Source organism: Balaenoptera borealis, assembly GCF_965194805.1.
Source record: "Balaenoptera borealis genome assembly, chromosome: 8".
NCBI classification, from domain to species: domain Eukaryota; kingdom Metazoa; phylum Chordata; class Mammalia; order Artiodactyla; family Balaenopteridae; genus Balaenoptera; species Balaenoptera borealis.
This window is the reverse complement of record NC_138865.1, coordinates 75442210-75455201: the sequence shown is the minus strand read 5'-3', so window position 1 is coordinate 75455201 and position 12992 is coordinate 75442210. Positions and strand designations below refer to the sequence as shown.

At 38.4% G+C, this 12992-nt stretch overlaps 1 protein-coding gene across 2 annotated transcripts in view; it reads right to left on the bottom strand.

Annotated features, from left to right (window-relative positions):
* GDA (guanine deaminase) overlaps nucleotides 1–12992 on the bottom strand; it is a 125525-nt gene that overhangs the window by 61275 nt on the left and 51258 nt on the right. For both annotated transcript variants that reach the window (XR_014247287.1, XM_082401473.1), the window contains exons 2-3: nucleotides 11571–11659; nucleotides 5758–5929 (exon numbers count right to left, since the gene is read on the bottom strand). Coding sequence is in view for 1 of the 2 variants with exons in the window: in XM_082401473.1 (XP_082257599.1) it covers nucleotides 5758–5929; nucleotides 11571–11659 (261 nt within the window). In the remaining variant the exon portion in view is untranslated. The remainder of the gene's footprint in view (nucleotides 1–5757; nucleotides 5930–11570; nucleotides 11660–12992) is intronic.

Sequence of the window (12992 nt, the reverse complement as noted above, 5' to 3'; positions counted from 1 at the left end):
CAAAAATCCTCAACAAAATACTAGCAAACAGAATCCAACAACACATTAAAACGATCATACACCATGATCAAGTGGGATTTATCCCACGGATGCAAGGATTCTTCAATATACACAAATCAGTCAATGTGATACACCATATTAACAAATTGAAGAATAAAAACCATATGATCATCTCAGTAGATGCAGAAAAAGCTTTCGACAAAATTCAACACCCATTTATGATAAAAACTCTCCAGAAAGTGGGCACAGAGGGAACCTACCTCAACATAGTAAAGGCCATATAGGACAAATCCACAGCAAACATCATTCTCAATAGTGAAAAACTGAAAGCATTTCCTCTAAGATCAGGAACAAGACAAGGATGTCCACTCTCACCACTATTATTCAACATAGTTTTGGAAGTCCTAGCCACGGCAATCAGAGAAGAAAAAGAAATAAAAGGAATACAAATTGGAAAAGAAGAAGTAAAACTGTCACTGTTTGCAGATGACATGATACTATACATAGAGAAACCTAAAGATGCCACCAGAAAACTACTAGAGCTAATCAATGAATTTGGTAAAGTTGCAGGATACAAAATTAATGCACAGAAATCTCTTGCATTCCTATACACTAATGATGAAAATCTGAAAGAGAAATTAAGGAAACACTCCCATTTACCACTGCAACAAAAAGAATAAAATACCTAGGAATAAACCTACCTAAGGAGACAAAAGACCTGTATGCAGAAAACTATAAGACACTGATGAAAGAAATTAAAGATGATACCAACAGATGGAGAGATATACCATGTTCTTGGATTGGAAGAATCAATGTTGTGAAAATGACTATACTACCCAAAGCAATCTACAGATTCAATGCAATCCCTATCAAATTATCAATGGCATTTTTTACAGAACTAGAACAAAAGTCTTAAAATTTGTATGGAGACACAAAAGACCCCGAATAGCCAAAGCAGTCTTGAGGGAAAAAAACGGAGCTGGAGGAATCAGACTCCCTGACTTCAGACTATACTACAAAGCTACAGTAATCAAGACAATATGGCACTGGCACAAAAACAGAAACATAGATCAATGGAACAAGTTAGAAAGCCCAGAGATAAACCCATGCACCTATGGTCAACAATGTACCTATGTATGACAAAGGAGGCAAGGATATACAATGGAGAAAAGACAGTCTCTTCAATAAGTGGTCCTGGGAAAACTGGACAGCTACATGTAAAAGAATGAAATTGGAACACTCCCTAACACCATACACAAAAATAAACTCAAAATGGATTAGAGACCTAAATGTAAGACCGGACACTAAAACTCTTACAGGAAAACATAGGAAGAACACTCTTTGACATAAATCACAGCAAGATCTTTTTTGATCCACCTCCTAGAGTAATGGAAATAAAAACAAAAATAAACAAATGGGACCTAATGAAACTCCAAAGCTTTTGCACAGCAAAGGAAACCATAAACAAGACCAAAAGACAACCCTCAGAATGGGAGAAAATATTTGCAAACAAATCAATGGACAAAGGATTAATCTTCAAAATATATAAACAGCTCATGCAGCTCAATATTAAAAAAACAAACAACCCAATCCAAAAATTGGCAGAAGACCTAAATAGACATTTCTCCAAAGAAGACATACAGATGGCCAAGAAGCACATGAAAAACTGCTCAACATCACTAATTATTAGAGAAATGCAAATCAAAACTACAATGAGGTACCACCTCACACCAGTTAGAATGGGCTTCATCAGAAAATCTACAAGCAACAAATGCTGGAGACGGTGTGGAGAAAAGGGAACCCTCTTGCACTGTTGGTGGGAATGTAAATTAATACAGCCACTATGGAGAACAGTATGGAGGTTCCTTAAAAAACTAAAAATAAAATTACCATATGATCCAGCAATTCCACTACTGGGCATATACCCAGAGCAAACCGTAATTCAAAAAGACACACGCACCCCAATGTTCACTGCAGCACTATTTACAATAGCCAGGTCATGGTGGCAACCTAAATGCCCATCGACAGACGAATGGATAAAGAAGAAGTGGTACATACATACAATGGAATATTACTCAGCTATAAAAAGGAACGAAATTGGGTCATTTGTTGAGACGTGGATGGATCTAGAGACTGTCATACAGAGTGAAGTAAGTCAGAAAGAGAAAAACAAATATCGTATATTAACTCATATATGTGGAACCTAGAAAAATGGTACAGATGAACCGGTTTGCAGGGCAGAAATTGAGACACAGAAGTAGAGGACAAACGTATGGACACCAAAGTGGGGGAAGTGATGGGGTGGGAGTGGTGTGATGAATTGGGAGATTGGGATTGATATGTATACACTGATGTGTATAAAAGTGATGACTAATAAGAACCTGCTGTATAAAAAAATTAAATTAAATTAAAAAAAACGTTTTAAATTAAATGTATGTAGATGGCAAAATAAAAAAAAGCACTGGAACTAAAATCTCACGTGATGTAACACAGGACATGGTGAGGGGGCTGCATCTTGAAGGGAAGACTATTTAAGTTTCTTGTCTTATTATGTGGGAGACTATAGAGGAAAATGATACAAGACTTGTTTAACACTTTCAACAACCTAATCTAACAGATATTTTAAAAAGTCATATTGACAGAGAAAACACAGTCTTTTTAAAAATGTGTAGAATAATCATAAAAATTGACCTTTTATTGGGTCATAAAATAACAGTGAACTAATTCCCAAGAAAAATAACCACACAAGTTACATTTACTAAGCAAAATAAAATGAAACTCAAAATTAAAACAGAAGTGTAATCTGACATTTTCTAAATTCTCAACACTTTAAACACCTTTCTAAAACAGGGGCTTGAAGAAGAGATCAAAATGGAAAATTTCAGCTAATTAGCAACAATGACAATGGAAGTACTACCCAGACACCAACAGCAAGTCTTTCCTCTGAGTCAGGGGGGAAAACGCTTCTCATACAGAAAAGCTTCTAGATGAGAAACTGCAGTTTCAAATTGGATTGGAACAAACTAGAAAGACTAGAAAGCTCAAGAATCGGCCCAAATTACATTTAAGGGACAGGACAGGGAGAGCCCATAGAGGAGGGCAAAAAAAAGGAAGGAAGAGAGGGAAGGAGGGAGAGAAGAAAGAACCCCCAAAGCTACTCCTGTTGGTTCCCACTGCGTTCAGCCACATGTGTGTGACTTATGTAGTTAAAAAAGTAAGGAAAGAATTTGGCTGAAAAATCTTACTAGGTAAGCCGTCTAAAATGCAGCTACTTTTCTTCTTCGCATGTTATATGTTTGGGTTTCTGGGCACCTGTTCCACCCTAGTTTCTCATAAGCTTTTGAGAGGGCTTTTCCATTAATGATGACTTTCCAATTTATAAAGAAATCTATCAGGAATAACATCAAAATATTGGCTGTGCTTCCCAACCTTTCCCCTGCTTTCAATTCTTGATAAGAATTGTCAGTTCTTGAGACCAAGCCTTTTGAGCTCAAAATAGATTGCAAACTACTACTGAGCTTCAACGCCAGTATCAACAGGTCCCTTAACAGGTTATACAATTTCCATGAGCTAAAATAGGGGAAAAGAGTGGCCTGACTCCTTGTCTTTTCACCTGTACTTTAATGACTTGACACCTCTTTGGAATTAGTTGAATTTATCTGCTGAATCTGACAACCCCATAGAGTAAGCATATTCATTCTATTATCCAGGAGAATATTTGCAACCAGTTTGTCTTGGCATATTTACCAAAAATCTTACTCTCCAGTCCCTTGACTATAGTCTATATAATATACAGATTCCTGAACTTTCGAGTCTTTTTGGTTCATTCCAGTCCAAAGTCTATTTGAAACTTCAATCTCTCACCCAGTTTGCAATGTTTAAAGGGAGATATTCCAGGACTGACTTACTGGGATTTTTGTCTTAACAATCTTAGGAGATGTTTGCTAATATATACTTTAAATTACTTTCAGATTAAATTATCACTGTCAAAATCTGTGGTGCAAAACTCGGGGGTCTGGATTGCCCATTTGTTGAAGAATAGATCCAGGACTGTTTTCTGAGGCAGAAAATAAAAAACAAAACAAAAAATGTCTTGGTTCATGGGTACTGCCTTAGCACCCCCTTTGCATTGCCACAGGCAGTCTTCAGCCTTAGGGACGGGTTCTAGTTAACAAATCTCAACTTTCTTAAACAAATGTCAATTATACTCTCAGCTCATCCAACTCTTAAAGTCTATGGGCCTGCTCATAATCAGAAACAGAGGATGTGTACACCGAAAATACTTGTAGAGAATAACACCTATTTCACCTATTTTGTACTCACTGACATCAAATACTTTGATTTCCCTCTCTGGGTCAGTTAAAGCCAAATGTGTGACAAATCCTAACAAGTGCATGGACCCCCATGGTATACTTTTACCTCTTGGCTTTATTTTATTTTTCCTCCTTTTTTTTCCTTTGCCGTGATTTCATGACTCATTTTCTTCTCTTGTATACAATGCAATTTTAAGATATCTCTAACCCTTTTCAGAACAATGCAAGGTGTAAATAAATTTTGAGAATAAAAAGATTTGATGTGGTTAACACAATTCATTAACACAATGCACTAGCAACTTCCAACACAGCCTTAGTCCTTCTCAGTTTTCCTGGTGTCATGTGGATCCGTGCTAAATAAGTAAAGTCCACAATTACACTGAATTTATAAGTAAGCAAGGCAAGTATATAAAAGATAGCACTTGCTTTTACTCTTTAAGGCTTGGATGATGCAAGATCTGGGAAACTGGCAGGGTGGCTAGGTCACTGTATAAGGCTTATAATATTATCACCCTCACACCATTACTTTAAGAGAAAAACCATCAATGGGTCCAATAAAAATGCAGGAATGTTCAGACTAAGTATGCTAGATGACAAGAGTTCGTGGTCAGATAGGGTATTTGCAGCTTTAATTCTCAGCTGCAGAAGTTATTTCTGGCTGCTGAGTGGACTGGGCATAGGGTTGGAGTAGAATAAAGGGAACTGATTTTCCTGATAGAGTGGAAGGAAGGACATTTCAGGGCCTTTAGTTGGCACACACCACAGCCACTGTTCTCTGACTGAACTAGCTCCATAGTTCCCTCTACTGGGTTAATGCTCATCACATTCCCACACGCCCTGCAACAGGGGACCATCCTATTTTCCTTCCTTTCGAAGCTACCAAAATAATGTGATACCCTTCTCACTGTAACTTGAAAGTTTAATTTTAGATTTCCTTGGGTATTTTGTAAAGCAAATACATATGTCAGGCACTATTTTAAGAGCTTAACAAATATTAACTTGCTTAATTATCATAACAATCCTAAGAAGTAGGTACTATCATTATCCCTATTTTTTTACAAATGGGGAAAATGAGTCACAGAACTTTCCAAAGGTTACACAGCTATTCCATATGGTACCTAGAACAGCAGTGTGGATAGGCAAGAGTAAAGGAACACACATATGCATTAAACCCAAATTTAGTAAAGTAAACAGAGAAGTAAATGAGAGTAATGAGAACCCAGGGCATTTGAGGATTTAGATTCAAGCTGTCTCTTTGCTAGTGGCTAGCTATGTAGGTGAAGTGGTCACAAACTCACTGAGCTGTGAAAGAACTGAAAAAGTCTGTACAGTCTATTATAGCCTTAACTGCCTATTTTTAATAACTTAAATCTGCCCCCAAGAAATGGATGTTTCTATAGATGACTGAACACAATGCACCAATACTCATAAGCAGGATACTTACAACAACTCTGGTATATACTTCTTCAGCAAAGTCGATGCTCTGGAATTTGTGTTCTGTAGGAAATGTGTACTTGGTCAGCCACTCCAAAAGTGGGAGGTCTACGTTACTCCCGGCAAAAGAGTACTGAGGGGCATGGAGGTGTGTATCAACCAGCCCAGGCATGAAGAACTCACTGGAAGTTAAGATAGGGAGAAAAGAATTTAATAACATCTTTAGTCATTTTCCATACCTTTAAATCACATTTTCTCTATACAGTGATTTAACTGTTTACTCCACCCAGGTTTAGAGCCAATGCAATCAGATGAATGTAAATTATTCTATTATTTAGAGATCAGAAAATAAAAATGAAACTCTGCTAGGAGAGATAACAGTCCTAAATTGGAATGTCTTGGTGTAAAGTTTACCAGAGATCATGAAAAGAGGAAAAACCACAGCACTGAGCAGAAGCAAAGCAGTCGTTGCACAAGAAATGCGTGAAGCTACAGTTTAATCGTATGACTTTGTTCTCACAATTGGGGGTTGTAAGACAGAGGGCAAAGGTGAGAGAGGAGGCCAAAACTTCTAGAGCCATGATGAGGAATTACACACAAGTCACTAAGGATGGCTGATGATGAGAAACAGAATGGCCACAATTTTAGTCCCAATGGTCATCTTGGCCTTGGCTGACTGCAAGAAATCTAGTCCTGTCCCATGTGATGGAGGGGCTGAGTTCTGAAACAGAAGCAACAAGAGCAAACTGAGGCTGGTTAGGGAAGGGCAATCTGAGAAGACGAGAGTGTCAGTGGGTGAGTGGTATAAACAGTTAAGTGAAGATACAGATGCAGTGCTATGACAACCACTCTCCAGATGTTTCTGATCACTCCACTGTTCCACCCATCAATTTTCCTATTTCTGTTAACTCTATAACAGCAAGTCCTAGAACGATGTTTTTTAGAGTTTTCAGAGGCACTGCCCACAGAATTGAGGCAGCCCAATGCTAATAGATACTTAAAGCTTTTCTAAAGAAATAATCAAAAAAAAGAAATAATCTGGTTCACTGGTGTCTATTAAGTGTCTAATTGCATCCAAGCAGATATTTGTTAAAATACAGTATGCACCACCACCACCACCATCACCGCAAGGAAATATTAGTTACATTTTTATATACGTAAGGAACTTGAACTCAGAATTGGACATAATAAAGAATCCCATATAGTACCAATTCAAATGTATACCACCTAAATGGAAGACAAATAAAGCCACGGGTATCTATAAATGCTTTATTTTTTAAAAATGAGAACTAGGAATGGTGGTGAAGATGATAATGATGATGGTGACAGCAGGTAATGTTTACTGAAGTCGGACATGCTGGCCACTGGGCACAGCATTCTACGTACATCATCTTATTTGTGGAAGGCGGTTTATTATAGGGTTTGAGTATACACATTCTTGACTGATACTGCCTGATTTTGAATTTATATCCCACCGTAAACCAGCAGTGGGATATTCAACATATTCTTTAACTGCTCTGTGACTCAGTTTCCCCTTACATAAAACGGAGATAGTAGTTTCACCGTAGGGCTGTTGTGAGGATTGAGTTAATATTTGCAAAAACAGTGCCTAGATAATGGAAAGCACCAAAAAAATTAGTTGTGATGATGATGTAATGCTCACAACAAACTTAAGAAGTAGTATTGTAATCCCCATCTTCACAAGAGTAAACTCAAGCGCAGGAAATTTAAATAGCTTGAAAAAAGTAATCATTCAACTTCAGCTCTAGAGCCTAGACTCAAACCCAGGCAGTAGCCTCAGTATTCTTGGTCACTACCCTCTGAATTTTTCATTCACTCTGGAAATGAAAAGCAGTGACAACCTACAAGTACGTCAAGAAGGCTGCAGTAAGTGGGCCTATAAGGTGGGGGCATGCAGAGAGGGAGAAGGAAATACAGATTCCTCTTCGGTGTCAGTCACTGACCTCTCCAGAACACTTCAGTCCTTGGGGCTTTTACTGTCCCCACCATCATAACATGGAATGGCAGTGTGACTTCTTCATGTAGTTGAATTGTTCAATCAAATAATATTTCCCAAGTATCTACTATGTTTAAGAAACTCTGCTACACCTTGAATCCAAAGAAAAATAAGACAAGTAGCCAAGAGGGAGGGGATCATGAGAATATTTGATCCTTTGTTTTTTATCTTCTTTGGCAGAACTGTGACATATTGAACCCCAGGTTTAGGAAGTTGAATCTGGTGGTGGCAGGCACGTGTGGGGACACTCTTTCAATCTCTCAAGCATGAGAGCATTTCTGAATAAAGGAAAAGGATAAATATGAGAGAAAGAACTTGATTTTTATTAGCTCTAGGTAGCAGAGGAAAGAGTCAGAGTAAGTTTCTGAGCATGTGATGCTGAATAAATGACATAAAGTACAGAGAATTTAAAAGGAAAGTCCACTTTCAGGGAGGGACAATGTCATACTAAGCCTACAGTCAAATTATGACCTCCAAGTCTCCAAAAAGCAATTGAACACATGGGATAAGAGGTCACAGAGTTAAAGATGGCATTCAGATTTGAGAGTCTCCCCTGATTAGGTAACCCTAGAAGTTGGTGGTGCCAGAGATTTCTGTGGAAGAAAGAATGAAACTAAACCTTGAGCAGTAGCCTCCACTTAAAGAGCAGGATTGAGGAAGAGAAGGTCGTGTTCAATCTAGACAGAATCATTGTCAGGAAGATAGAGACCTATGATGGAGAGGTGTTGAGGACAGCAATTTAGGGAAGGAGTGCAGGACAGTGACCAGTGTTAAAGACTGCAAGAGTCCAGACCCTGCGAGCTCTCATTTCCACACAATGATTGGGGAGACACCTGATTTCACATGGATTCAGTCCTTTACTATCTAAGTACTTACCCAGTCCTAGTATGTTTTAGTTACTGTCCTAGGTGCTGAGGAGAGAGCCATGAACAGGAAAGACCGGTGTAGAGAAAGTACTGGGCAAAAACTATTCGGTAGTGAAAGTTAGAATGGTAATGTAGGGGAAGAGTGAAAGTCACTTTTTGTTTTCCATGTAGGAGAAACCTGAGCATATTCTGAAGGTACCAGAGATGAAAGAAGTAAAGGAGATAACACAGGATACAAAGTCTTCAGAGGCGACAGGGAGCAAGGATTTACTGTATCAGAAGTTTAACTTTCATCCAGAAAGCCTAGCAATCCTTTTTAGGAAACAGGAAGTATTATGAAATGCTTATTAATAGAAACATTCACATAATCAAAATTATATTCCAGGATTATTACAGATAGCAGTACAGGCAGGAGTGTGTGGACCGTCAGAGCTGCACGTGAGATTAGCGGTCACTGAGCCCAGCTACTCATCTACGGAAAGAACAAAGGAAGCTTGAGGATGATGAGTGGCCCAGCCAGGCTTAGAACTCCACTCAAGATATCACTTGCAGCTAAATGGTTGCCATCAAAAGTCAAACTGCAGGCAAAGCAGGGGGGCTTGAAGCCTGAAGCAGGAGAAGGTGAAAAAGCTCTCCTTTCTCCTTCTGCTCTTCCACTTTGCTCTTTTCACTTTACTTAATCACTATCCTAACTTCCTTAGAAAATCTCAACTTTCCCCAGATAAAAACCATCAACTTCACATCCCAAACTTGCAGTGCTGCCTAGGCTGTATCAGAACCTGAGGGAAAAGAACAATATGTGCCCCTATATACACGTGTCAGAACATCCACCTGTCTTTTAACCAAGTGGAAAATGCTAGAAAAAGCCCTACAATCAAAACACATGACCTTCTATATAATAGCCTAAGTTACTCAGTCTGCTTGCACACTATTGGCAACCCTCATCAACATGCACTGCTGGGGATGCAATGGTCCCAAGGGCCTGGGAATCCTGGGCTGTTTGAAAACCACTCTTTCATTGCACAAAAATGCAAGGGTGTGAAACAAACAACAACATCTTGACCTTATTAAAAATTTTGGTATTTTGTTCATTGTGGGTTTTTTGTATTAATTTTGATTTTTAAAAATACTGCATTAAAGTATTATTTATCTTGATTAGTAAGTTTTTTGCCCTCCCCAACATCCTTAAATTCTGTGCTCAAGGCGAATGCCTCACTTGCCTCACCCTAATCCTGGCCCTGTCAACCTCTCTCTGGTCCATGGTCATAGTCTAATCCACTCCTATCAAAGCACGGCTCAGAGTGCTCCAGCTGTAATTTTCATTTAAAAAAAATCCACACGGTGCTGAGATACCTGTAGGTACACTGACTCTATTAAACAGACTGTCAGAGACATCATGTATTTTAATCCTGACTTGAAGAAATTCAACTGTACCTATCTTATAGGTTTGATATAAAAAATCACTTTGCATTTTAAATATAACTTTTCTTCAAAGATTTTAGTCTTCCACCAAAGTTCACATTTTTTCTTACCTTCCCACTTTTCTGTGTGTAGTGCTTATAGGTCTCCTGGAATATGAATTTGTTAGATGGATTTAACTCCAAAAGCAGCCTCGTAAAGAGGGACAAAAGGATATGAAGACCCACAGATGTGTTCACCTCACTCCTCACCCTCCAGCCACTCCACCATCCTCCCACCCTCTCCCAACCTCCATCTCATCCACTCCCAAGCCACCTTCTAATCCTGCATGACAAAGCAACGCAAGAAGGTGACTTAAAAATGTCAGTTATTGCTCAACATATATTCTCAAGAAAATCTAGCAGAGGAAACAGATGGCAACAGCAGAGGTGCCTAAAATGACCTCCATGCCCATTGGACTCATCTGCATGCCCACTGGCCACATGCTTCTAAGCCAACAGGGAGGCAGCACAGAGAGGGAAGGAGGAGGAGATGTGAATATAAATGCAACAAAACTTTAGGGTCAGTCACCCCATCTCTCTGGACTGTGGCCAGCTCCTCTGCCTCAAAGCCTAAGGGGGAACCCAATTCACAGTCCTCCTGCAGTGGACAAGGTGTCTACCACAATCTAGGACAATCCTTTGCTAACAGCCCAGGAGACGAGCTCAAAGAGGGGAAGTGGCTTGCTTTCCATCTAACAGCTGCAGAGCTGTAGGGTGAGGATTCGTGGCAGGTGTTCTAATTCCTAATTCAGTGTTCCCACTACATTACTCTAAAGCCACTTCCCAAGTTATAAAAGTGTTTTTAGAATGAAAATGATTTTGGTTGACTTTGGAACTTTTATTGACTTTGGAAACATATTTGGCCTGAAACTAGACAAAATCTTTTGAGTTTAAAAGAAGTATTCCCATTTCTATAAGACAAATCACCCAGGCTATGAAGAGAGTAGACCAATCAACAGGAAACACATTTGGCACAAATATTAACCACTAAAGTAGCTGGAACATAAAATCGTAGCTCAAATGCACTTTTGGAAATAGGTCTTCCCTAAGCACACTGTCAGAGTTATTCCTCCCCAAACTCCCCTCCACCGCACTAGTTTATCTCTATCATGCTCCCTTGTTACTTCCTTTATAGAAGGCTTCACTGTCATGCTTACATATCTGTGCACTTGTTTATGCTCCCTGTTCCCCATGGTCCGTAAACCCAGTGAGGACCAAGGCTCGGTAGATCATTTTCACCTCCAGATCCTATTCTTACACATAATAAGCTCAACAAATATTTGCTGAAGAAGTAAATGAATGATGGCAGCCTCTAGTTTTCAAAGTTTCTGTCTTTCAGCTCCATGTTCTCTATTTACCTTCTCGTTCCCACCTCATCCTTCAAAAAAAAAAAAAAGCCTCTCTGTCTCTCAAGACAGGTTATCATTTGAGACTAGTTAACAGCATCAAGTAAAAGGGGAAAATGTTGGCTCTGACTTACTGGTGGCTCAGTTCTCTTATTTCACATGGCTTGAAGCACCATTCTTTGGCCAGTTTTTCTTGTTGGGATGCTTCTTCCAAAAACACTATCTTTAAAAAAAAGAAAGAAAAGAATCACAAATTAATGAACCATAGTCATTTGTTGTTATTAACTATCTAAATCTTAAAAGAGACTATACCATAGCTAAATTAATTTTAAAAGGTATTTGACAGCAAATGGGATAGAGTTCAGAGGCAAAAAGACAGGGATTTGCCTTTGCTTGCCCAAAGAAGTAAACTGTATGAAGTTTCTCCTTTTCTGCCATTCTATAGATATAAGACTTCAAAAATTCTAATTTGAAGATACACAGTATTAAAAATGGCTAATTGGTATCTATTTCTCCCCACCCACCAAATGATTAAAGGAAACAATTGTTTATAGAAAGTGTACCTCACTGCAGATGAATGAAAGATTTTTGTTAGGCTGTTATAGGAAACCCAAGTCCAGAACACAGTAGTAGTATACCATGGGACAATTTATTAACACTGAACATAACTGCATGTAATAATTGCCTGACAATGGAATCTTAGCATGAACTATGTTGATGTTCTGATGCTAGACATCTGCTATAAAGAGGTCTGCTATATTCTTCTAGTATTGTGCATGAGAAACTAACAGAATGATCTCTCCCATGGAGGATGTGAGTCCATGGGCAATAGGTGGGAAACCCTGGATGGGTTCCAATCCCTCTTGGTCTGGTTTCCCCATCTGCACACTGAGGATACCATCAGTACATACTTCACAGAGCTACTGTGAAGGCTAAATATGGTAATTTCAATTAAGAAGTTAGCACATCCCTGGAACATTTAAATGGTAGATACATTGCATCTACTGTTGATTCTTTTTAAGTACAGTGTGATTGCTTTCTCTGTAAAAGTGGATTGCAAAGCAAGAAAGGACAAAGAAAAATGAAATATACGTGCAGGACATATCCTGTTTCATTTTTAAATGCAATATTGTAAAAAATGTTTCATGGAACATGAAATATTGAAAGAAAACTGTTATATAAAATGTATCTAAACAATTAGAAGACAATATACTGCAGAAAAAATAGTTTGTGGAACAGAAAATAAAATAAAATAAATATTGACTTCTCTATTCATTGATGATATCCTTTTTTAAAAAACAGGGATTTTTATCAGAAGAGAAAATAAAAATGTAATTCCTACAAATAAGGAAAAGTAATTTGATGATTCTAAAAATATATTTGAATCAATGAATGTCAAAGCAGATACAAAATTAATTGAAAATCACAAAAACAGAATTTTATCAATGTATCTTAGAGCTGATTTACCATTTACCATTACCGACAGGAAGGAAGGGAGGGAGGGAGGGAGGGAGGGAGGGAGGAAGGAAGGAAGGAAGGAAATATTTGTAAAGTAC